The 26,017-nt window shown below is 44.3% G+C and overlaps 1 protein-coding gene across 1 annotated transcript in view; it reads right to left on the bottom strand.

Annotated features, from left to right (window-relative positions):
- Nucleotides 1-17,279: 17,279 nt before the first annotated feature.
- LOC309550930 (glutathione S-transferase 3-like) overlaps nt 17,280-26,017 on the bottom strand; it is a 58,627-nt gene continuing 49,889 nt past the window's right edge. The window contains exon 7 of the mRNA XM_082251330.1: nt 17,280-17,474. Within this exon, the coding sequence (XP_082107456.1) occupies nt 17,322-17,474 (153 nt within the window). The 3' untranslated portion in view covers nt 17,280-17,321. The remainder of the gene's footprint in view (nt 17,475-26,017) is intronic.

Here is a 26,017-nt window from a genome sequence, read left to right on the forward strand (position 1 = left end):
CCCCAAAAACTTGGAAAGGTGGATCTCACACGTACCGACACAGACTATTCCGCAATTTAATTGAGCCCCAAAGGTTTTTATTGAATAACGGAATAGGAAATATGATCAAAAAAAGTGTATGTTTTTCACACGTACAGAAGCACACTAGGCCCCAATTACTATTGTTTGTACACCTAAAAGGATGGATGAGGAAGAGGAGGAGGAGGAGTATAGAACAGGCAGCACCCTCAAAGCTTCAGAAGTATGAGATGAACCCCAAAAACTTGGAAAGGTGGATCTCACACGTACCGACACAGACTATTCCGCAATTTAATTGAGCCGCAAAGGTTTTTATCGAATAGCGGAATAGGAAATATGATCAAAAAAAAAGTGTATGTTTTTCACACGTACAGAAGCACACTAGGCCCCAATTACTATTGTTTGTACACCTAAAAGGATGGATGAGGAAGAGGAGGAGGAGGAGTATAGAACAGGCAGCACCCTCAAAGCTTCAGAAGTATGAGATGAACCCCAAAAACTTGGAAAGGTGGATCTCACACGTACCGACACAGACTATTCCGCAATTTAATTGAGCCCCAAAGGTTTTTATTGAATAACGGAATAGGAAATATGATCAAAAAAAGTGTATGTTTTTCACACGTACAGAAGCACACTAGGCCCCAATTACTATTGTTTGTACACCTAAAAGGATGGATGAGGAGGAGGAGGAGGAGTATAGAACAGGCAGCACCCTCAAAGCTTCAGAAGTATGAGATGAACCCCAAAAACTTGGAAAGGTGGATCTCACACGTACCGACACAGACTATTCCGCAATTTAATTGAGCCCCAAAGGTTTTTATTGAATAGCGGAATAGGAAATATGATCAAAAAAAAGTGTATGTTTTTCACACGTACAGAAGCACACTAGGCCCCAATTACTATTGTTTGTACCCCTAAAAGGATGGATGAGGAAGAGGAGGAGGAGGAGTATAGAACAGGCAGCACCCTCAAAGCTTCAGAAGTATGAGATGAACCCCAAAAACTTGGAAAGGTGGATCTCACACGTACCGACACAGACTATTCCGCAATTTAATTGAGCCCCAAAGGTTTTTATTGAATAGCGGAATAGGAAATATGATCAAAAAAAAGTGTATGTTTTTCACACGTACAGAAGCACACTAGGCCCCAATTACTATTGTTTGTACACCTAAAAGGATGGATGAGGAAGAGGAGGAGGAGGATTATAGAACAGGCAGCACCCTCAAAGCTTCAGAAGTATGAGATGAACCCCAAAAACTTGGAAAGGTGGATCTCACACGTACCGACACAGACTATTCCGCAATTTAATTGAGCCCCAAAGGTTTTTATTGAATAACGGAATAGGAAATATGATCAAAAATAGTGTATGTTTTTCACACGTACAGAAGCACACTAGGCCCCAATTACTATTGTTTGTACACCTAAAAGGATGGATGAGGAGGAGGAGGAGGAGTATAGAACAGGCAGCACCCTCAAAGCTTCAGAAGTATGAGATTGTGTTCACTGTACCCCACAAAGATTGTGTTCACTGTACCCCACAAAGATTGTGTTCACTGTACCCCACAAAGGTTTTGTTCACTGCACCCCACAAAGATTGTGTTCACTGTACCCCACAAAGGTTTTGTTCACTGCACCCCACAAAGATTGTGTTCACTGTACCCCACAAAGATTGTGTTCACTGCACCCCAAAAGGATTGTCTTCTCTGCACCCCACAAAGATTGTGTTCACTGTACCCCACAAAGGTTTTGTTCACTGTACCCCACAAAGATTGTGTTCACTGCACTCCAAAAGGATTGTCTTCACTGCACCCCACAAAGATTGTGTTCACTGTACCCCACAAAGGTTTTGTTCACTGCACCCCACAAAGATTGTGTTCACTGCACCCCACAAAGATTGTGTTCACTGTACCCCCCAAAGATTTAGTTCACTGCACCCCACAAGGATTGTCTTCACTGCACCCCACAAGGATTGTCTTCACTGCACCCCACAAAGATTGTGTTCACTGTACCCCACAAAGACTTTGTTCACTGCACCCCACAAAGATTGTGTTCACTGTACCCCACAAAGATTTTGTTCACTGCACTCCAAAAGGATTGTCTTCACTGCACCCCACAAAGATTGTGTTCACTGTACCCCACAAAGGTTTTGTTCACTGCACCCCACAAAGATTGTGTTCACTGTACCCCACAAAGGTTTTGTTCACTGCACCCCACAAAGATTGTGTTCACTGTACCCCACAAAGATTGTGTTCACTGTACCCCACAAAGGTTTTGTTCACTGCACCCCACAAAGATTGTGTTCACTGTACCCCACAAAGGTTGTGTTCACTGCACCCCACAAAGGTTTTGTTCACTGCACCCCACAAAGATTGTGTTCACTGTACCCCACAAAGGTTTTGTTCACTGCACCCCACAAAGATTGTGTTCACTGTACCCCACAAAGATTGTGTTCACTGTACCCCACAAAGGTTTTGTTCACTGCACCCCACAAAGATTGTGTTAACTGTACCCCACAAAGGTTGTGTTCACTGCACCCCACAAAGGTTTTGTTCACTGCACCCCACAAAGATTGTGTTCACTGCACCCCACAAAGATTGTGTTCACTGTACCCCACAAAGGTTGTGTTCACTGCACCCCACAAAGATTGTGTTCACTGTACCCCACAAAGATTGTGTTCACTGCACTCCAAAAGGATTGTCTTCACTGCACCCCACAAAGATTGTGTTCACTGTACCCCACAAAGGTTTTGTTCACTGCACCCCACAAAGATTGTGTTTACTGTACCCCACAAAGGTTTTGTTCACTGCACCCCACAAAGATTGTGTTCACTGTACCCCCCAAAGATTTTGTTCACTGCACCCCACAAGGATTGTCTTCACTGCACCCCACAAAGATTGTGTTCACTGTACCCCACAAAGACTTTGTTCACTGCACCCCACAAAGATTGTGTTCACTGTACCCCACAAAGATTTTGTTCACTGCACTCCAAAAGGATTGTCTTCACTGCACCCCACAAAGATTGTGTTCACTGTACCCCACAAAGGTTTTGTTCACTGCACCCCACAAAGATTGTGTTCACTGTACCCCACAAAGGTTTTGTTCACTGCACCCCACAAAGATTGTGTTCACTGTACCCCACAAAGATTGTGTTCACTGTACCCCACAAAGGTTTTGTTCACTGCACCCCACAAAGATTGTGTTCACTGTACCCCACAAAGGTTGTGTTCACTGCACCCCACAAAGGTTTTGTTCACTGCACCCCACAAAGATTGTGTTCACTGTACCCCACAAAGGTTTTGTTCACTGCACCCCACAAAGATTGTGTTCACTGTACCCCACAAAGATTGTGTTCACTGTACCCCACAAAGGTTTTGTTCACTGCACCCCACAAAGATTGTGTTAACTGTACCCCACAAAGGTTGTGTTCACTGCACCCCACAAAGGTTTTGTTCACTGCACCCCACAAAGATTGTGTTCACTGCACCCCACAAAGATTGTGTTCACTGTACCCCACAAAGGTTGTGTTCACTGCACCCCACAAAGATTGTGTTCACTGTACCCCACAAAGATTGTGTTCACTGCACTCCAAAAGGATTGTCTTCACTGCACCCCACAAAGATTGTGTTCACTGTACCCCACAAAGGTTTTGTTCACTGCACCCCACAAAGATTGTGTTTACTGTACCCCACAAAGGTTTTGTTCACTGCACCCCACAAAGATTGTGTTCACTGTACCCCCCAAAGATTTTGTTCACTGCACCCCACAAGGATTGTCTTCACTGCACCCCACAAGGATTGTCTTCACTGCACCCCACAAAGATTGTGTTCACTGCACCCCACAAAGGTTTTGTTCACTGCACCCCACAAAGATTGTGTTCACTGTACCCCCCCCCCCAAAGATTTTGTTCACTGCACCCCACAAGGATTGTCTTCTCTGCACCCCACAAAGATTGTGTTCACTGTACCCCCCAAAGATTTTGTTCACTGCACCCCACAAGGATTGTCTTCACTGCACCCCACAAGGATTGTCTTCACTGCACCCCACAAAGATTGTGTTCACTGTACCCCCACAAAGGTTTTGTTCACTGCACCCCACAAAGATTTTGTTCACTGCACTCCAAAAGGATTGTGTTCACTGCACCCCAAAAAGATTGTGTTCACTGCAGCCCACACACAGAAAAATGGATGTGGATCACTGACACCTGCCTATCTCCTATCCCACACCACACAGCAATATCGATTGTAGTTTGTAGAACACACTTTCCCTAAAATTCAGCAGACTCTGTCCCTAACAGGATTGAGAAGAGATCGTAGATCAGGAGAACTAAGTGCAGACCCCACCCCACACAGCAATATCGATTGTAGTTTGTAGAACACACTGACCCTATAATTCAGCAGACTCTATCCCTAAAATGCCTACAACTCGCCCTGCCTAAACACTCCGACCTGTCCCTCAATTCTATCCGGACACAAATGTTTTTTTCCTGCCTATCTTTCCCTAATCAGCAGCCAGCACGTTGATGTGTGCTCTGTCCCTGATCTAAGCAGCATAATGACGCCGCTGCGGCTGCCTCGAACTTATAAAGACTTGGTCACATGCTTCAGACGGCCAATCACAGCTACTGAGACATTTGCAGGCATGGCTGGGATGGCTTAAGGCACACCAGTTAAACGATTGTTGATTGGCTGTTGAAAGCCCGCCATGAAAAGAGCGCCAAAGCATGCAAAACCCGGAAATAAAACGTCCGAACACGGATTTTTACCCGAATATACAGTAAAGTGTCCGTGTTCGTGTTTGGGTAACAAAAATCCAATTATTCGGTACGAACACGAATATTACAGTCCGTGTTCGCTCAACACTAGTGAGGAGTTCTTATTGAGTAGCTCTGGCAGCACCGCTCTTTTGAACGAATCCTGCAGACACAGCATGCCAGGAATTCGCTGACAAAACATCCTCCCGGACTGCTGACAGCCTGCTGCTACTCCCAGGATGGTCAGAAACGGGCAGGGTGCTCCCAAATCATCAGGGGATCATTCTCCTTAGCCCCCTCTGCCAGCAGTAAAGATGGTGGCGGCCCGGTGGCCCCATGTGGGGAAGACTGGGGTAAGTGCATGCAAATCCCTCTCAGCCAAAAAAATAAATAAAAATAAAGGTGTGAAGCACAAGCCTCCTTCAACTATCAGGGAGCACTTTGCAGAATTCCCTCCTTTCTCCCCTAAGATCAGTCCTGCATAAGAAGCTGATGTGCTGCCAAGCCAATAGGAGAGAAATTGGGGAGGGGAGGAGGATCATACAAATGATGACACCTTCATGTCTGCTTCTGAGTCTCCCACAACCTCTCCTGATCCCCTGCCGCACCAATGGAGGAAGAATTAACCCTCAAACATGTCCTGGCTGCAATTCATACATGTCAGTCTACTCTTATTGCTTAGATCGATTCAGTCAAAGTGGACCTGTCATTTTTAAAAAATGATATGCAAAAATTAGAAGGAAGAGTGACTAATGCAGAGCAACGCATTCGTGACATGGAGGATGCCACAGCCCATTTGCATGCAGATGTCCACTCCTTGTAGCAGTCTTCTTCGGATCAGGTCACTAAACTGATTGATCTGGAGGACAGACTGCAACGTAATAACCTGTCTTTCATTGGCTTCCCAGAGGGATCCAAGGACAAGGATCCATGGAAAATTGGCTGCAAACCATCATGCCGCCGAACATTTTAACCCCTCTTTTTGCCATTGAGCAGGCCCATAGGTTTCCACTTTGCCCATTGCCCTCTGGTGCCCCCCCCCCCCCAGAGGGCCATGTTGATTAAGCTGCTGCACTTCAGGAATAGAGATCTGATTCTCTGTGAAACCCGTAATTTGGAGGAAGATTCCTTTAATGGGAACCACATTTCTATATTCCTAGACTTTTCTGTCGCCACTCAAAAGCAGAGGGCAGCCTACACTGCGGTGAAGAGGAGGCTGCGGGATAAGAACCTGCCATATAGCATGATCTATCTGACCAAGTTGTGAGTTGTCTATAATGGAAGAGCAAACTTCTTCATTACTCCTGAGGATGCCTGTGCATGGCTTGACGGTCTGACGTGAAGTCCTCGATCAACTCTAATTGTCTTATGAACGTGTTAATGTTCCTTTAACGGCACTCATTACTCCTCAGGTCTATAAGTTAGCTTGCTGTGTCACAAATATGTCTCCAGTGGTGCTGACCTGTGATGTTGCCATAATGTTTTATTTTTCTGTTTAAGCTGTTTATTATGTCTCCTTACTTTGGGTATGTTGTTTGTTAGGTTGTTTTACGTTGCTGGGTCTACCAGATATCCCTGTGTGGGGTACTGGGGCTCTCCCCTCTCTAGTTCCACAAGTTTCAGGAAAATGCCCACTGTACTCCTTTCAGGTGGGCCGATTGGGGGGACTGGGAGTTATTGTTTTTGTGCACCCTACACATACTATTTTCACCATTCAAGTGCTGCTACATTACTTCTGTTATTACTTAGGTGGTTACGCGGCTATCCGTCCAGTTCGATTCTGTTTAACAGTAAAATGTTATGCACTTATCCGTAGTGTCTTGGAATGTCTGAACTCTAAAATCAAAAGATCACTTGTGTTTTCTCAATTAAAGAAACTTGGGGCTCAGATTATTTTTCTTCAAGAGACCCATTTATTGGGCTCAAAATTGCTGGCCTTAAAAAGACTGCACATAGCACACGCCTTTAACGCCACATATTCCTCCTACTTCAGAGGAGTATATTTTTTAATTACGAAGGCCCTGTCGGTTCGGATAGAAGATGTCTGTACAGATCCTCAGGGTTGTTTCATAATATTGGTACTCAGCTGTCATGATACCTTTTATACATTAGTCAATGTGTATCTTCCCCCCGTTTGACAGGCATTCAACCTGTATGTCTAAATTGCTTCGGATGGCGAAAGGAACCATTTTAATATCCAGTGATTTTAATGCGGTCCTAATCCCCTCCCTGGACAGATTGGGAGGCTCCCACACACTTATTACTTTCTTGCAGAAATGGGCGGATGGCCACGGGTTTGTTGATATCTGGAGATGGAAATTTTCTGATCACAAAGTCTACTCCTGTCATTCAAATTCTCATGGCACTTTTTCACATTTTGTCATGGTTTTCACCACACTGGCCTCTCTGCACCAGGTTTTGGAAGTGCACTATCTCCCCAGGGCATTATCTGATCATGCCCCATTGGAGTTACACCTTCGCCTGTCACTTGCACCTGGCTTTCAGGCCTGGAGAATGAGCCCTTTTTGGCTAGCGGACTCCATGATGCTTTACAAATGTCGTATGCCATGGGAGCTTATTGGTAGGAGACAGATCCTGGGGGTCCCTCGGGCCTCCAATGAGATGCCTTTAAGGCAGTAATGAGGGGCTCTTACATATCAGGTGTGAGTGAGCTTAAGAAGGCCAACAATTCTACATTATCTGAATTGTCGCAAATAGTGGGTGATAGGGAGCGTCAATATGTATCTGACCCTGGATTTTGGGTTAACTGGAGCAAATCACATTTTTTCCTGATAGATGAGAGTCCTAATTTTGTGTTACCTCTGGATTGCCCTCTGCGGATCACTTCTAAATTTAGGTATCTAGGTGTGGAAATTCAACTTCCTTTAGCCAGGTTTTACGACAAAAATTTGGCCCTCTCTATTTCCTCCTTCCGTTCTAGAATGACTCAATGGGTTAATCTACCCCTCTCTTTGATGGGTCGAGTTAACCTATTTAGGATGGTCTTTCTTCCTAAATTTTTATATATTTTAGCAAATTCACCAGTCTATATACCGAAAAGTGTATTTGCTGAAATTGACTCACTACAAAACTCACCTTTCCAATCCAAGTGCCTGCATCATCCTGTTTTTAGCCCTGATGACAGGGAGTGCTGAGCCTCCAAAACGCTTTGGTTGTTCCAAAATAAAAATCTTTTAAAAGTTTATACAAGCTGGTGTGGTGCTCCCATCCTTTCAAAACTTTAATCAATCCCTCTGGGGTCCAGCAAGACCCCACAAAAATACATACGCATAAAGTTCAGTGCTCCTACATCACAAAGATTGCATGTTCTAATTTTTTTATGGCACCCAAAGCCCCTATAATGTTGTTAGCCACCCTACAATTACAGAGTAATAGGGGAGGCTTGGCACTTCCTAATCTTTGTATGTACTATTTCGCAGCACAACTCATTTATGTACATTGGTGGATGTTTCCACAACTAAATAATGCCGCTACTGCCACGGAGGCTGCCATAGCTTCATTGTATAGAACTCTATCCAGTTTTTTGTATAGACGCTCTTTACAAGTAACAGAAGGTACTACCATATGTACTTAAAATGTTCCCCCGAATTTATGTCCAATGCTCTAATATATTAGGAGAGAATAGCCACATAAGCTCTCCTAATCAACCGCTTTGGCGTAACCCTAGATTACCTCACTTCCTTTAACTTTCCTATGGTCTGCATTGGGCAAGCCGGGGTCTACGATATTTACATTAGTTATATGAGGCTGGTACATTTAAGACTTTTGTGCAATTGTGAAATAAGCTACAAATCCCATTTCAATGGTCATTTTATTATACCCAACTACGTCATGCAGCCGAAGCCTAATTTAGCCTCTGTAATGTTTCCCCTATCAACTCCAAACTAGAACATCACCTCCTCAGAGATAATCATAGATGCCTCATTTCCTCTTATTATGCCCTGCTTATAGATCGGCCGTCAAAATCCCTCCCTAATATTCAGAATAGATAGTTGGGGGATCCCAAATCTGACTAAATAAAAATTGGCAGGGATTGTCTGACTCACATGCTGATACTGTTATTTCAGCCAGGGATAAGCTCATTCAGTTACGTTATCTGCATAAAACTTGCTACACTCCGGTGGGTTTGTTCTATATGCGTAAAATATCTGCTCCAACATGTCATAAATGTGAATTTGAGAGGGAGGATTTCCTGCATATGGTCTGGAGCTGCAACAGAATCCGCCCCTTATGGTCGCAGGTCACAGTATTTATAGCAGACACATTTGAGTTACCCGATGTGTGTTGTCCTAAATGGTGTCTCCTGGGTATCTTTGGGGATCTGGAAGCCACCATAGTGACAAAACATTTGCGCCGTTTGTTGTTTTACTATGCAAGGAAAACAATTGTAATGAACTGGACTCTGACTGAAGGCCTACACCTTGGATTATGGAAGCAACTTATTGATAGTTATTGTAGGGGTGCACTAGTTTGAGGTTTTATACATGCAGCTGTTTGTCTGCTTTGTGTTATAAAGGCTAGATTATGTTTATTTAATTTTTTCCTTCATTGCTTTCATGTGTCAGGACTAGAGATGATCCTGCAATTATTGCTGTGCTTCGGACTTTGAGTGTTCTCCCACATACAATGTTCTAGGATGCATTCTCTGTTAGATCTTGTATGTACAATGGTTGAGAACCCTAATTTCTGTAAGGAACCCTTTTGCCTGCTGACATTGTATATAATGTATGTACCCTTGTTCATGCAGAAGACGTGTATATTTTCAATAAAACAGATTTAAAAAAAAAAAAATTGTATTCAGTAAATATCTCAAATATATGCAAATTTCCCCATCTTTTTCTCTTTAAAAAAAGGTGTGAGTATAGAAAAATTTCTGTTGATCCTGACAGAAATCCAGTGAGCTGCTAACTTTCTGTGCTCTCTGACTGTTCTGCACTGAATGTGCAACCAGTGTCATTGGCCAAGTCTAGTTCTAGACTATAGAGCATCCCCCCATGTTATAAAAATGAGGAAAGAGGTATGTGTCCAAGCAGCCAAGGATGACAATGCTGCTAAATGAGCTTTGTAGGACTATGAAACCTCGCGCTTGTGGTATTTTGAATCTACAGTATGTGATTACAGTGCTCTAGTTTTGTGTTCAAACACAAAAATTGATTTAAATAAATAAATAAACTTGTGCAAGCTGCTTGCTGCAAAGAAAAGTGCTAGTGCTCTTTTAAAAGTATATCGGTCAATGGTTGCAGCGCTGCTTTTAAGTAACTGTGCAAATGTGCTTAAGCATAAATATACATAGTGAAAAGGTTCATAAAAAAGTAAAAACGTTCATATAAGGTGCATATCAAATTAAATAGTGCATATCACAAATATATATATATATATATATAGTGTCCATATTTCAGTCCTCCAGAATAACAAAGTGCTTTAGTGCTTGATCCGTGCTCTGTGTGGGGTCACCCCCCGTGGTTATCTACTTACCACAATGTGGTTGCAAGCAGGCATGGAATACCGATCATACTCTGTATACAGCTTCTCTGGTGCTGTTGGGAGGATTGATGCCGGTAAGATCCTTAAAAGTGGTAATTAATCCCGAGATTCCTTTCTGGCACTTGGCCCCATGCTTGCGGGTTTCTTATCTAGCCAAGAACCACGTCTCCCCCTGCCTAAAGCCGTCTTTGATCCTAAAGTCTAGGGATGAGCTCAGGTTTGGTTCAGACCAAACCCAAAAGCACGCTGACTCCCCCACCAAAATGAGCTTTGTCAGCCTAGGACAGTGTGTTACTAGAATGAAACGCCGAGTGAAAATAAAGAAAAAACAAGTACATCTTCAGACTGGTAAGCTGTGATATATTCTTTTTTGTTTTCGGCTTTTAAGTGAGTTTACAGAAAAGTATCTCACATGCGAGCCATTTTTTCCACAAAGCTCCTGAACAAATGCTGAAGTTGACTAAAGCTGGAAACACCATATAGAATTATCATTCGATTTTTTGCCTTTAGATTTACCAAAATCATATAATATGAGGTCAAATCTAAACACTTTCAATCTGTATGCAATCAGGCAGGCCCCTGCACTACATAGTTGAAGGTAAATCTAAAGGAAATTGAGCAACAAAAGTTGTATATTGTGTATCCAACTTATATCTGAAACTCATTTGCTAACTAGAAATTGGGCAGACTGGTGAAGAAAGGTTTTTTTTTATTTCATTGTTTTGAGTTTAAGTGCCCCTGGTCTTTACATTTTCAATCGGCCAGCATGTTCAAATCCAAGTTCTAAGCTCCATCTGCATTAGGAAATATTTCATTGTGCAATTGGTCAATTGGATTGACCAATTGCAAAATTTCTTTGTGCAGTTGGTCAATCCAAGTCTGCTACTGTTCAAGGACAATAATGTTTAGGTAAGATTTCAAAGGTCTTTTTAAGTTTTACTGATTAATCATAGGGAACGATTTACTAAAGGCAAAAAGACTGTGCGCTTTGTAAGTGCATTTGCACTCAATTTTCTTAGTAATTGTAAATGTGGTAAAGCTTTACTTTGTAAAGAATGCCCAATCAGTTGCAAGAAAAATTTAAGAAAAAGCATGTTTGCTTGCACATGATTGGATGATGGAAATTAGCAGATTTTCAGCTTGCATGGAGGGTAGATTGTTTTCGTTATTAAAGTGTAACTGAACCTAAAATGTGAAGATTTTCTATATCTATAGATAGATGTAGCATAGTTAGACCACTAGGCTAAATTTAGTTTTTTTTTGCCTTCAACAGAAGCAGTGGAGCAGTGATCTACTATTGTTTGGCCTGGGTTTTCTAAGCTGGAAGTTTGATTCTTTCCATCTGCTTCTGGAAGAAGCTTCCAGAATATAGGGAAGGGAGAGTCAAAGAAACCAGTATGATTTTTTATCATGTCCCAGACAATCCCTGGAAGGAGGCATCCATAAGGTTGCTGGTGAGAAAATTAAGGATTGTGAGTTTTTCTAGAGTGTTCTATCCTCTCCAGGGAGGGTTCCTGTTCTCCCGGGGCTGCTACCCCTGGGAGATAGCTACTGAGACAGGAAGTTGCAGCATGGGCGGGAGGGCACTGTCCTGAAGTCCTGGTCTGGAGAAGATTCTTTTACCTCTCTGCCTGAGAATCTATCTGTGGATGTTGGGTGTCAGACAGTTCCTGGGGCATTGTGAGGAAGACCTGATTTGGGACTGTAGTTTGTGCTGCTCCTGTAAGGATTTTCTACTAAGAAGATTGTTCTCCCATTGATTGCAATTACAATTTTGGAGTATTCTGTGAACCTAAATCCCTCTCCTGTTCAGGTTCTTCAGCAATAAATAGTAAAAAAACATCTCCTAGACTAGACAAAGCTGTTATTGTCGGTGTGCGTGAGACTGTGCACTATTCTTTCCAGCCTAGCACACCACAATTTACAGTTTACACAACTTATACTCAGTAATGCTATGCATATGTGTGAAAGAACAAGGCATAACTTTTTTTCATTTTGGATAGAGTAAGGGAGGGTTAGAAACCATGACAGTTTTTTTTCCTACCTGTGTCCCATAAGGGAGATTTCCCTTCATTTCCTGTCCCATAGCCAAAACAGGAGGCAAGAGGAAACCACTCCAAATTAAGGGAATCCCTGGTTGTCACCAGAACTGGTGTCCCCATTGGAAGATTTCCCCTCTAATACTGCTCTGGGGACAACTCAAGATTTGAGATTTTCTTTTCCTTTCACTTTTGATGATAGCGGTAAACAGGATGTATACAGAGGGCAAATCGCCATAACAGGGACACAGACACGAATAAAAACTGACCGGTACTCTAATCCTTCTCCAAAAAAAAAAAACAAATTTTGCCTTTAGTTACAATTTTTACAGAATACATTTTTCAATCACTTTTTCATTTAATTTTCAAGCATTCAGTTTTTCCAAAACCAATAAACGACTGAAACTATGTGATAGATTCAGAAATAATAAACTTATGCGCGATTTTGAGGTAAGCGATCAAATGGATCTTCCCAATCTAAAAAATAGATGTGGAACTCCTCCAAGCCAGCAGCTGATTCTGATAGTGTCACCACTAATCACAACGTAATTAAAAAATATAAAGATCAGCGCTCAACTTATCAACAGGGGGACCACTAGATCTAATATAAATGTATGTAGAAAAGACGTGCCTTAAAAGAATATTGAATGGTGATCAAATTAATAAATGTGTCAATAAAAGTGTGTTCAGAAATGCTGAATGTAAAGAGTGATGATAGAATAGATAAATGTATAAAAAATAAATCCAATCAAAGATGCAATGCTGAGTGACTGTTCAAGTAAACCAAACTCATGTGCGACTCTATACGATCAAATAAATCCAACTCATAAAAGTGTAGAACATGAGTGACAGTGACAAAAATAAATAAATATAGCAATATTAAGCTAAAAAGTGCTTCAATAGTCCATAAAGTGCGTATATTAATTTAACAAATATTCATGATAGCAGTCCCAAATGAAGTAAATAAAGTGCAGTGTGCCAAAACAAATCTTTCTATATATGGTGATCTTTCCAATCAACTCAAAAAAGTGAAAGGTGCTCTTCAAACACAGCAAGGTGAGTGTGTCCCGGTGAGCATACAATCCAGACACCGAGTGCAGTGGCCGCTCACCTCCACAACACTCAGATTGAGCGTTATATATAACAATCCTGGCAACCCTTTCAACTTGTTCGCTAACAACCCAGCGTGCTCCAGCAGCAATGGATACAATAGTGGAGATATCGCAGCATAGGAAGCTCAGAACTGCCTTAATTCCTGTGTTGGTAACTGTTAAGCTTTATTCAAATCTTCTGGGAACTTCTGCGGTGGTCAGGTGACTTGAAGAACCTTCTTTATGGAGTCTCTGGCCCGGCGCTGTCTGCTCCTCCTTCCCTGTTGGTGCCTCCTCGGTAAGCTTACCTTGTTGCAGCAGCCGGTGTTCTTGTCTCTCCCTCTGTCAGTGTCTGGCTGTCTGCGGTGCGGTTGCGGTTTGCTGAAGAGTCCTGTGTGTTTTCTAGGCCCTTTCAGTTCTGAATCCAGCCAAAAATTTTTCCCTGAAATGGAGAACAGGGACACACCGGACCCCTGCTGTGAGCCACTCCACACAGCAGTTTGAATCCAACCTCAAAGTTATCCATTCATTGCTGCAGCATCATATAGGTGGAACTAGTGTATAATGATTCAGCTCACAATGATATAGACCACAGTCTGCGATTCTGGTGTACATCCCACCAGGTGTCCGAGAAGTGAAAACCCGGCAAATGGAAGGACCTTTACAATAATGGTGGTGGGCAGCAGTCCGTGGTGGATGTCTTTTCAGAGGACAGCTGCAGTTCTCAGGCAGCTCAGAGGCAATGTGTCACCTCCTTATCTATTTTTTTAACCCTTGAAAAACCCCGGAATCGCTCTGCAACTGGGTGCACTATGCATGGTAGTGGCGTGGTCTTAATCACTTGAATTTGATGAATTTGACATGGGGTAAATACGAAACAAAGGGTTGTGGCCACAGTAAATGTGTGTGCGTGTATTAGTAAAAATAGGCAGGTAAGCTGTGGTTTTACCTACCACACACCCCAAGCATAAACATAGCCTAAGGGTAAATAGCCCTGCAGGGGTCAGCTGTAAAAAACATAGATACATAGTATACCTGTCCACAGTGCACTGACAGAAAACCAAAGTAAACTGAAGCTTGCATTCTTAAACCTCTGATGTAACGTGTATAATGAGTACTTGATGGTAACATTGTTTTTAAAGCTGAAATTGTCAAAAACATTAAAGCAATACAGAATAGGTTTATACAGCGAGATCTTTAACTTGCAGATCACAGCTATATATTGTTTGAGCAGCGAGTGCCCTCCTTATGTCTCCTGCATGGAACAACTGAGCCAGTGCCCCCTCCTATACTTTGTATCGAGCCAGTGCCCCTTCCATCTCCAGCATAGAATAACAGAGCCAACTCATCTTCCCTTCTCCAACATAGAATGAGTGTGCCAGTGCCCCCTTCTGTCTCCTGCAAAGAATGACTTTGAGCCAGCAACCCCACCTATCTCTACTCTATTATTGAAACTAAACCAGTGCTATCTGCTGTCTCCTGCACAGAAAAACCAAACCTACCCAATGTGGCTAACAGCATGTTCCCTCACACCACAGCGGTAGGGAAACAAGTGGAAGAGATGGGATGATATGTATGAAGCAATCACAGTTGAGTTTCCTTTTGCATGGGCCAAAAGAAAAAGTCTGAATATCAATTTTGGTATAGCAGATTGCAAATAAAGTAACATATAGGTGTACAATCACAATGGTTTCAACATTTTCTTAGTCAGGACAAAAAGTTTGAATTGCTACATTTTTTTTTTTTAACCACAAAATTACTGTAAGTGCCTGATATCATCACCACATAAAAATAGTCAGCCCACTGTGTGTACTTGGATGTGAGGATGATTTGGCTGTGACATGTGTCACCCCAGTCTAGGGGGAGGATGTGTGATAATTATAATGTGTGATAGTTAGCTTGGTGGTCAATTTCAGCAGGCCATGAGGAGAAGTGTCCACCAGGCCTTTTGGCTAGATGGGCCATGCATGACTGTGTTTTGTGCTGATCAGCTCTTCATCAACTTGCTTGTCCAGGACCTCCGAGGACATCGGACGAGCTTTGGGGGCAAAAGTAAACTGCAGGAAGTCAGAAGACATGCCCTTGGAAAGTAGTTCTTGCCTTTCAATGTGTCCTTTCCATATGCATCAAGGCAGACTTCACCAAATCCTGGGAGTCAGGTTTGGAGATGAAGGTGCAGCCCTGAAGTCCTGGGAGGAGAGACTATTCACAAAGAAACAAAAGTTTGGACTATGGAGCCTCGGAGAACTTAGACCCGGTTCACACTACTCCGACTTGGGACGCGACTTGTGCAACCTCAAGTCGCCCCAAGTCGCTTGTCATTACAAATGCAATGTAAATGAATGAGAGCTGTCTTAATCTGCACTACTGAAGTCGCTCCGACTTCAGAAAAGGTTCCTGTACTACTTTAAGGCTACCTCTATACGACTTGTGAACATAGACTTCAATGGGAGTCGCCTCTAAGTGGGATCCTTATCTATTTTCAAGCGACTGTGATCAGACTTTTCAGGAAGAAGAAAAAGATTACCCAGGCATTCCCCACAGACAAAGTCGCCTATCATTTAAGTCTCTTAAAAGTCTCTTCAAAAGTCTCTTCAAAGTCATGCTAAAGTCGCGCTAAAAAGTCTCTCCTTCATGAGGCGACTTTCTGGTCGCAGTAGTGTGAACCGGCTCTTAACATTGAAGGAAAGACACTGGTGCTCTTCAGTAAGATTCTTCCTGTGTTGCAGTACCTTGCCCAGACCCCCCCCCCCCCTCCCCAGTAATTACCTGCAAGGCCATCACCAGTGCAGTTAAATGCATCACCGTTTACAGACGTTAACCATCTGCACATTTGTGGTGCACTACCACTAAAAATAGTGCATGTCTGTTAAAATGTCAGTTGCGGTTCATTTGCAGCCCATTCAAAATTAGTGGGCTTCCTTACAATAACACACATTACCATGCAACATTATGCATGTGCAGTGAAGCACTGGAAATTTGTAAATTGGCCTTTATCTTAAGTCATGATAGAAATTAGAAAAAGCAAAATGTCTGTGTAGTTTATAAAACTGGTGTAATGAGAGATTAAAATACAACAGTATGTCTTTTATGCTGCTGCTACTAGTGAATAGAAACACGAAGAAAGGTAAAGAGATCATTTATTTATTCAAAAGTGGTGGTGTACAACAGAAGATTGCTTACAGAACTAGCCATTTCACCATTAATCTAGTTCAGTCAGTGAAACCATACCTGTTAAATGCCTCAATTTCATGGCATCATCTCTGGATTAATGAGTAATCCTAATCAATAGAGTAGTGGCTATTCAGTTATAGTACTTCAAAATATCTAATCTAAAAAAATGTCAGAGCTGTCACCAATTACATCTTTCTCTAAAAATGCTATTTGCCAACTGAACAGCTTAAATGCATCATGCGTTCCTGCTCTGCAACACGTACGAGCCCCAACAGCTATGATTTCACTGTCTGCATGATTGTTGTAGGTCAATGACTCAAAAAGCAATGAAGCCAGAGACAGCCAGGCAACTAACATCATAAGAAGGGCAACCCAAGATGTTTCAGTATGGGTTTCCTTATAGGTAAAGACAAAACAATCTGACTAGTGTGTAAATATCAAATTTAGAAATAGGTAGGTAATAGATAAAAAAAATCATACATTTTTATTCCAAATTACATTTATAATGTTATGATGCATGATCTAAAAATTGCACAAAAGCTTTTAGCTTAGGATGAAGTGCATTTTAACATGGTTTTTTATTGTCTTCAAAGGAACCTAAGGTGTGCTAAATAGCGCGTAAGGAATGCTAAAATAACTTTGACTGAGGAAACCTTACCACTTTCAGTATTCTTTAAAGTTTGATTAATTTAGGGTCTGTAAATGTGTTTATGCATGTGCAGTCTGATTCTACACTAATTTACACTAATTAATATAATTCAATTTTACATTGTAGTAGGCCTGCAGAACCGTCCTCACTGTGGCCACATATTTATCATCAGACACTGGTTTTCTTTTGCTACCAGGCTGCAGGAATGCTTTGATTGTAGGTATATCACTTATTCTCTGCTTAAACTCCTAGAAAAAAAGAAATAAGGTTAGTCAATATCCTGAGGGCAGATTAACCTTTATCGCATTTATCTGACAGTGTCTGTGTATTGCAAAAAAATGATGAGGTGCGCTTCTCAATTAACAAATCAATCATCATCATGAAATGTGTGCTACATAGCCATTACATGAATAAATAAGAACAAAACCAAACAACCTAAAATATGAAACTTACATCACAGATAAAAAGTCCATATGGTTCTCCCAGTGAAAAAATAAGAGAAAACACGGCAACACATATAGTTGTAGCGGGGTTAAACATGCCTAAAGACACTGTTTGATATGTGGGAAGGAACTAGGCTCCCTCTAGTGGTAGCTGCATGGAATTTCCTGGGCTGTGACTTCCTTTTCACAAGATGAAGAAACTACATCTCCCAGGCTGCTTTGCAAGATCCAGGAACTAGGCTCCCTCTAGTGGTAGCTGCATGGAATTTCCCAGGCTGTGACTTCCTTTTCACAAGATGAAGAAACTACATCTCCCAGGCTGCTTTGCAAGATCCAGGAACTAGGCTCCCTCTAGTGGTAGCTGCATGGAATTTCCCGGGCTGTGACTTCCTTTTCACAAGATGAAGAAACTACATCTCCCAGGCTGCTTTGCAAGATCCAGGGTGCACGGCTGCACCGCACGGCACTATGGGGGAGGTTATTTAAAGGGGAGAGAAGCGCGCGAAGGGGGGGGCCTTTCTGCGCTGGACTCTGAGGAACCAGCGAGCGAGAGTGAAGGACTGACACTGGATATTGGGCCAGAGCCTTTTAGCCTGGAGGGACGACGTGGAACCGTCCCATCTCAAGCACGAGGCACATTCCTGGAGGTCATACTGCTGTTTGCCGAGACCGGAAGTCATCCGCCAGAAGGACCCCGCGCGGCTGGCATATAGCCAAAGGACTGAGACCGCAGTGGAAGCGCGCGAAGGAGAAACTTCTGTTGGTGAGAGGGCACATGCCCAATAACTGACTTTATCTGCTGAAGAGACAGTTTTATCTACAGATAGCGGTAGCGCAGTAGGAGGTGATAAAACCCCGGGGTTTATCACCATACTCTCTCAGGAGACTCATAGACAAACAATAAGGTCTGTAAAGGAGTCGCCAGAGGCTTATCTCTCTCGCAGAAGTTATTGCTCAGTTACGCAGACACCCTGCGGTGACAACTAACAGCTCGTTGTTTTTTCTTTCTTGATCTTTATTCCTAATCTGGATTACAAATGAGCTCTATTCAATAACCTTGCTAGCGAAGATCAACAAGAAAGAAGAGAACTCTGGGGGAGGGACTCAGATAGGCCCACCTACCTGGTACTGTGTCTAGCCTTAATGCAGGAGGAGTGTGGGGGTATTCTTTTACCTTTTTAAAGCTGTTTTAAATAACCTTTTATGGACTTGTATTGTATTGTATTGTATCTCCCCTATTCAATTTGATACATAGTAAACTAAGTTTGGTTAATTACAATCTTGTGCGTTGTTCCATTGTGTCACCCAGAAGGACTACTATTCAAGAAGGTAACAAGGTATTGTTGCATAGTGAAGTATTGTATTCCAACCTGTGTATCTATTTGATAGTCCAGTCCTATTCTGGGTCAGTTGTGCCTGAGGAGGGATCGAGCCAATTTGATTGGGTTGTTAGGCAGGGTGTAGACCCAATAATATAATCAGCAGCTCCTGCGGGGGTGGTGCTACACGTGGGGGCTCGTCCGGGATTTCTACAGTCCTGCAATACAACCCTCTCAGCCATAGAATTCCCTCCCACGCAGAAATGGATCCTGTCGCTGCTGCTGAGTGGTGCAAGGAAGAGAATGTCATAGTGGAAAATGGCCTGGTGGTTGAAATCAAGGGAGAAGCCTGGACTGAAGAAAAGCTCCTCCCTGTTTTGAGGGCACTATCCACAGACAGGAAATTTTGGGTGATTGACATGAAAACTGACACCACTGTCCCACACACGTATGCACTGTGTGAGTGGAGGAAGGGGGTCCCTGATTATTTCAACGGAAACAGTGTAAAAACTACTGACCAAACAGAACTTTTCCTGATACATCCAGGAGTTCCTATTGCGGGTCCCTCATCCACCACCCCTGGGGTATCCAGCCAAGAAAAAGGTGTCCAAGAAGGGCATCCTGAGTCATCACCTTTGTCGACTTTTAGCTCAGAACTGTGTGCTGTTCTTGGGGAGATTGTGGCAAAATGTAGTAGGGACTCCTCGAGCTATTTGATGACTGGATATAGGAAGCTCCGGACATTCTCTGGGAAACAGCCTGTGCCTTCAGCAGAAGATGGGTTCGAAGAGTGGTTAGATACCGCCACTCAGGCTTTGGAGGAATGGGAGGTACCAGAACAGCACAAGAAGCAGAGAATCACAGAGAGTTTAAGGGGACCTGCATTAGAGGCTGTACGTAATCTAAAGCTTAGCAAGAAGAACTGCACTGCACAGGATTATTTGGACATTCTGCAAGATGTGTTTGGTCGGACGGAGAACGCGGCTGAACTTCTCTACCAGTTGGACCACTGTTATCAAGAAGAGGGGGAGAAGTTGTCCGAATTCATTAAACGTCTGGATAGGATTATCCACCAGATTCTGCTAAAGAAAGGAATAGACCACCGGAAAATAGATGAGACTCGTGCACGACAGGTTCTGAAAGGGGCTCAACCTTTAGATCCCATTGCCATACTGTTACGAACTCGTCGAGATGGCGGCATTCTAGAATACCCCGATCTGATTCGAATGGTCAGAGAGGAAGAGGTTATGTTGGACAACAAGAAGAAAAGTCGGCAGTTTGACTCAACTGCCCGGGTTGGAGTGATAAGTGTGGAAGAGGGTGACTCTCAAGTTGAACTCCTAAAGACCCAAGTGTCTCAGTTGATAGAAATGGTGTCCATCCTGATTGGTCAGGTATCCACTCTACCCAAGGGGAGTATATCGGAGAGGCCAGATGAACCTGTTAGTCTCAGCACAGATCCAGAGCCACGGCCTGCAAGATTGTTAACTTGTTTCAACTGCGGGGGAGTTGGGCATGTTAGAAGGGTATGTCCCAGCTCAGGAAATGCTGCCGCGAAACCTCGCGAGCCAGCGGGAAACTTCAGAGGACACCGGTGAAGGAGTCAACCGGGTGTCCGTCAGTCTTAAGGGACTCCAGAAGTGGTGCAGGATCAGGGAAACTGAGTCAGGGGGTCAGACCCAAATATAATACCCCCAGTTCTAGACTCCGGGTTACTGAGGGAAGGAAAGTCAATGCACACCGGGTTCAGCGGGGGCCCAGATCAAGGAAGAAAAAGGAGAAGAGGGCCAGGGTACAGAGAACTGAATCAGACAACCAGGCTACATCAAGAGAATTCCCAACTAACTTGGTCGGGCCCTCCCCAGTGGTCTCGGTTCAGGTGGAAGGAATTTACACAAGAGCCCTCCTTGACACAGGGGCCCAGGTGACTCTTTTGTATAGAGACTTCTATGATAAATATCTTACCCATCTACCTTTGCAGAAGTTGGAAGATCTGGAGATATGGGGTATTGGGACCCAAAGTTTTCCCTATGACGGGTATCTGCCAATCAAGTTGACCTTTGATCCATCAGTGGCTGGTGAAGCGGAAACCTTCGACACCTTAGCGGTGGTCTGTCCTCGTCCACCAGGGGCCAACAAAAGCTCTCTCATCGTAGGAACAAACACTGACCTGGTAAGGCGCCTTCTGATACAACTGGTCCAGGGACAAGATGCTCAGGCGCCAAGGATCCATCCCATGCTACGGCAGGCCTACCAACGATTAGTGTTGGAGCAAGAGACCCCCGCAGAAGGAGTTGGACGACTTTGGAAGCTGGATAGAGCAGAAAAGGTCTTACAGCCAGGAGAGGTGGCCTGTTTTAAGGCTTCTGTTAAACTCACATGGCAACAGCCGGGTCCCTTCATTATCTTTGAATCAGGTCAAAAGGAGAGACAGAGAGGGATAGAAGTGATCCCTGAGGTGATCCCTTTGAAGGTGTTACAGGAAAACCGTGGAAGGGTTTTAGTGAGTGTCAGAAACACCTCTATTACACCAGTGAAGGTACCGGCCAGAGTGCTCCTGGGCCAAGTCAACCCGGCTACCCCAGTTGCCCCCATTGATTTCAAAGAAAAGGAACAGGGTGAAGCGGTTATAGAGGAGCTTTGCTCTGGAAACGCTGCCCTCCCGCCGGAATGGGTGAAGAGGGCCAAGGCACAACTTGCTCGATGTAGGGAAATATTCTCTAAGGACGAGTTTGACGTGGGATGTGCCAGGGGCGCCACTCATAAGATCCGCCTGAGTGAGGACAAGCCTTTCAGGGAGAGAGTCCGGCGAGTCCCCTTAGGTGACTTAGAAGATCTACGTCAACAGCTGGCAGAGCTCAAAAAGATCGGGATTATCCGAGAATCCAGGAGCCCGTATGCTTCCCCGATAGTGGTAGTCCGGAAGAAAAATGGATCTTTGAGGCTTTGTATCGACTACCGAACGCTGAACAGAAGAACCATCCCAGACCAGTATACCACTCCTCGAATCGAAGATGCCCTACAGAGTCTGTCAGGGGCGAAGTGGTTCAGTGTGATGGACTTAAAGAGTGGGTATTATCAGATCCCCATGCACCCTGAAGATCGGGAGAAAACAGCCTTCATCACCCCTGTGGGGTTCTTTGAGTTCAATCGCATGCCTCAGGGGTTGTCCGGGGCCCCTGCTACCTTCCAAAGGCTGATGGAGAGGACCGTTGGAGATATGAATTTGATAGAGGTACTGGTATACTTGGATGATGTTATCGTGTTTGGCAGAACTTTAGAAGAACATGAGGAGAGGTTGGAAAAGGTCTTGAAGAGGCTACATGAAGAAGGTCTGAAACTTTCTCCTGAGAAGTGCCAATTCTATCAGTCCTCGGTCCATTACCTGGGCCATATCGTGTCTGAAGAAGGGGTGGCCACTGACCCGGACAAGCTGGATGCTGTTGCTTCCTGGCCGAGACCCACAAATGTGACCGAACTCCGGTCATTCTTGGGCTTTTGCTCCTATTACAGGAGGTTTGTGGAGGGGTTCGCCCAGATTGCCCGACCCCTAAATGAGCTCCTGAAGAATGAAGAAGATGATGTCCCTGAGTTGGTAAAGCCGGCGAAGTCCACCATAGGCCCCCGGAAGGCTAAGGAATCCATCCAGGATCAGTGGACCCCGGAATGCGAAGGGGCCTTTGTCCAGCTGAAGGAAACCCTAACCACTGCCCCTGTGTTGGCCTATGCGGACCCCACAAAACCATATGAACTGCATGTTGATGCCAGCCGAGATGGGCTGGGGGGGGTACTTTATCAGGAGCATGAGGGTCATCTGCGACCTGTTGCCTATGTGAGCAGAAGTCTACTGCCTGCTGAAAGGAATTATCCTACTCACAAACTTGAATTCTTGGCCTTGAAGTGGGCAGTGGTTGACAAATTGAAAGACTACCTGTACGGAGCTGAATTCATTGTCAAGACAGATAATAATCCCCTCACCTATCTGTTGACTACGGCCAAGCTGGATGCAACAGGACATCGATGGTTGGCTGCCCTCTCTAGCTTCAATTTTAGCCTGAAGTATCGGCCAGGAATCGGAAATAGGGATGCAGATGCCCTATCCAGAAGGTTGCATGTTCCACAGGAACCTGCGGAAGAATGGACTCATTTGGCTCCAGAAGGGGTGCGTGCCCTATATCAGGGAACTGAATTTCGATCCCGAGGAGGGTCAAGAGCAGAAGAGATTGGGGTTTCGGCTATCGGAGTACCCAAATGCTACTGCCAGGTGACCCAAGTTGAAGGGGAGGGTTTGCCCCGGCTGTCCAAAAGGGACTTGCGGAAGGAGCAGTTGGAAGACCCTTTGGGAAAACTTCTCTTGGAAGCCCTGGAGATCCAGAGCCCTGAGTTGCTTCTAACTGACTCCCCTCAGGGGGCCCGTCTGTTGCATAGAGAGTGGACCCGGTTACAGATCAGAGAAGGAGTGGCCTACCGGAGAGGTCCATCTGAAGATCTGGAGGAGAAGTGGCAACTGTTCTTACCAGCTAAATACAGAGAGGGAGTTCTGGCCGCTCTTCATGATAATCATGGCCATCTGGGGCCCGAAAGAACCTTTCAGCTTGTCAGGGACAGGTTCTACTGGCCTTGTATGAGGGCCGAAGTTGAAGGATACTGTCATTCTTGTGTCCGGTGTATACAGAGGAAGACTCTGCCACGTCAAGCAGCCCCAATGGGCCATCTACAAAGTCAGGGACCCATGGAGCTGGTGTGCATTGATTTCCTTTGCTTAGAGCCTGATCTGAGTGGCCAGGGGAATGTCCTTGTGGTAACAGACCATTTTACCAGATATGCTCAAGCATTCCCAACAAGGGATCAGAAGGCCTCAACGGTAGCCAAAGTTCTTGTAGAGAAGTTCTTTGTACATTATGGGTTACCACAACGCCTCCATTCTGATCAGGGAAGGGACTTTGAAAGCAGACTGATCAAGAGACTGTTAGATATGTTAGGCATTCAAAAGACTAGAACCACTCCCTACCATCCACAGGGGGATGCCCAGCCTGAACGATTTAACAGGACTCTTTTGGATATGTTGGGGACTTTGAGCTCAGAGAAGAAACAGCATTGGGGCAAGCACGTAGCTGCCATTGTGCATGCCTACAACAGCACTGTCAGTGATGCTACTGGATATTCCCCTTATCGGCTGATGTTTGGAAGGGAGGCTCGGTTGCCAGTGGATTTGGCCTTTGGCATTTCGCCTGATCATACCTCTTCAGCATCGCATAGAGGATATGTGGACCGACTGCGGAAGAGTCTGAAAGCGGCCTATGACAAGGCTCAGGCCACATCTGATCAACGTGGACTGCGGAATAAAAAAAATTTCGACCTAAAAGTTCGGATCCATGACCTGCAACCAGGGGACAGGGTTTTGTTGAGAAACTTGGGTGTCCCGGGAAAACACAAGTTGGCAGACCGCTGGAAGTCCCAACCTTATGTTATCTGCAAGCAACTGCCAAACCTTCCTGTGTACCAAATTCGGCCTGAAGGAAGTGTGGGTCCATTGAAGGCTTGGCATCGGAACCATTTGCTGCCTCTCTCTGAAGCGGTTCGTATGCCCCCTGTGGAAGACTTGTCAGAGGCCCCTTCGACTTCTCGCCGGTCCAGACCAGTTACCAGATCTCAGACGACGCTCCCAGATGAGGGAGAGGGAAGTTCTCCATCTGAAGATTTGGAAGATGAAGAGGAGGTACCCGACTGGTTGTGGTCATCTCAGTTGCCAGAACCCACACCTGCCTCCCTGTCTTCATCTGACTTGGCTGATAGAGGAGCCCTTCGGGCAGAAGCCCCTGAATTCATACCCTTTCATATGCTTCCAGAAGAAGCAGCTGAGGATGAAGATTCTGAGGAGGAGGTTGCACCCTTCTCTGAAGAAGAACTGACCTCTCTTGAACCATCAGGTTCCTCTGTGTTGGAACATGAGGAGGGGGACATTGAAGAATCCTCAGAAGTGCCTGATCCTAGCACCTCTGAGAGCATGCCTCCACGGGAACAGAGGGAAAGGAGAGTCATTCACCCACCTAAGAGACTGACCTATGATCAATTGGGCGAATGTTCGGAAGAAGCTGTTTTTACCTCCAAAAGATCTCCTGACCAGCCTAGTTCCTCCACTGTAGATTTGGTGGGGGACAACCCTAGCTCACCCCCAGGCACAACTGTACAAGCCACCCAAGTTTTGGGGGGTCTGTGAGAGATCATGAGAACAAAGTATTGAAGTAGAAAACGTTTGCATTTAAGTTTGTACATAAGGATATTGGGTTTGGCCATTATAATAAGCACAGTTTTTGATGTTCACAATTTGGTTTACTTTGTAAGTTAATGTTTGCGCACATTTTGTTGCTCTGACCTCACTATATGTTTTTTTTTCTTTCTCACCTTTTGATGTTTTTTTTTTTTCAACACAAACTTTAAGATGTAAGTGTTTAAGAAATTGCAAAGGCACAAGTGCTTTTTAAAGGAGCACTATATAAAAGCACTAGAAATCAGCACTATATTAACACTGTAGAAATCACTTATTTGGTTATTAATTGCACTTTATCGTTTTACTGTTGCACTGCTATTAGAATACAAAATTGGATATATTCAGATTGACTTATTTCAGCAAAATGTTAATGTTTTTGTTGTATAATGCCAACTTATGCACTAGGGTACATACTGTTGACCTCTTTGGGGACCAAAGTTTCTCAAGTGGGGGGAGTGTGTAGCGGGGTTAAACATGCCTAAAGACACTGTTTGATATGTGGGAAGGAACTAGGCTCCCTCTAGTGGTAGCTGCATGGAATTTCCTGGGCTGTGACTTCCTTTTCACAAGATGAAGAAACTACATCTCCCAGGCTGCTTTGCAAGATCCAGGAACTAGGCTCCCTCTAGTGGTAGCTGCATGGAATTTCCCAGGCTGTGACTTCCTTTTCACAAGATGAAGAAACTACATCTCCCAGGCTGCTTTGCAAGATCCAGGAACTAGGCTCCCTCTAGTGGTAGCTGCATGGAATTTCCCGG

Source organism: Pelophylax lessonae (genome assembly GCF_965119305.1).
Source record: "Pelophylax lessonae genome assembly, chromosome: 3".
Lineage (NCBI taxonomy): Eukaryota > Metazoa > Chordata > Amphibia > Anura > Ranidae > Pelophylax > Pelophylax lessonae.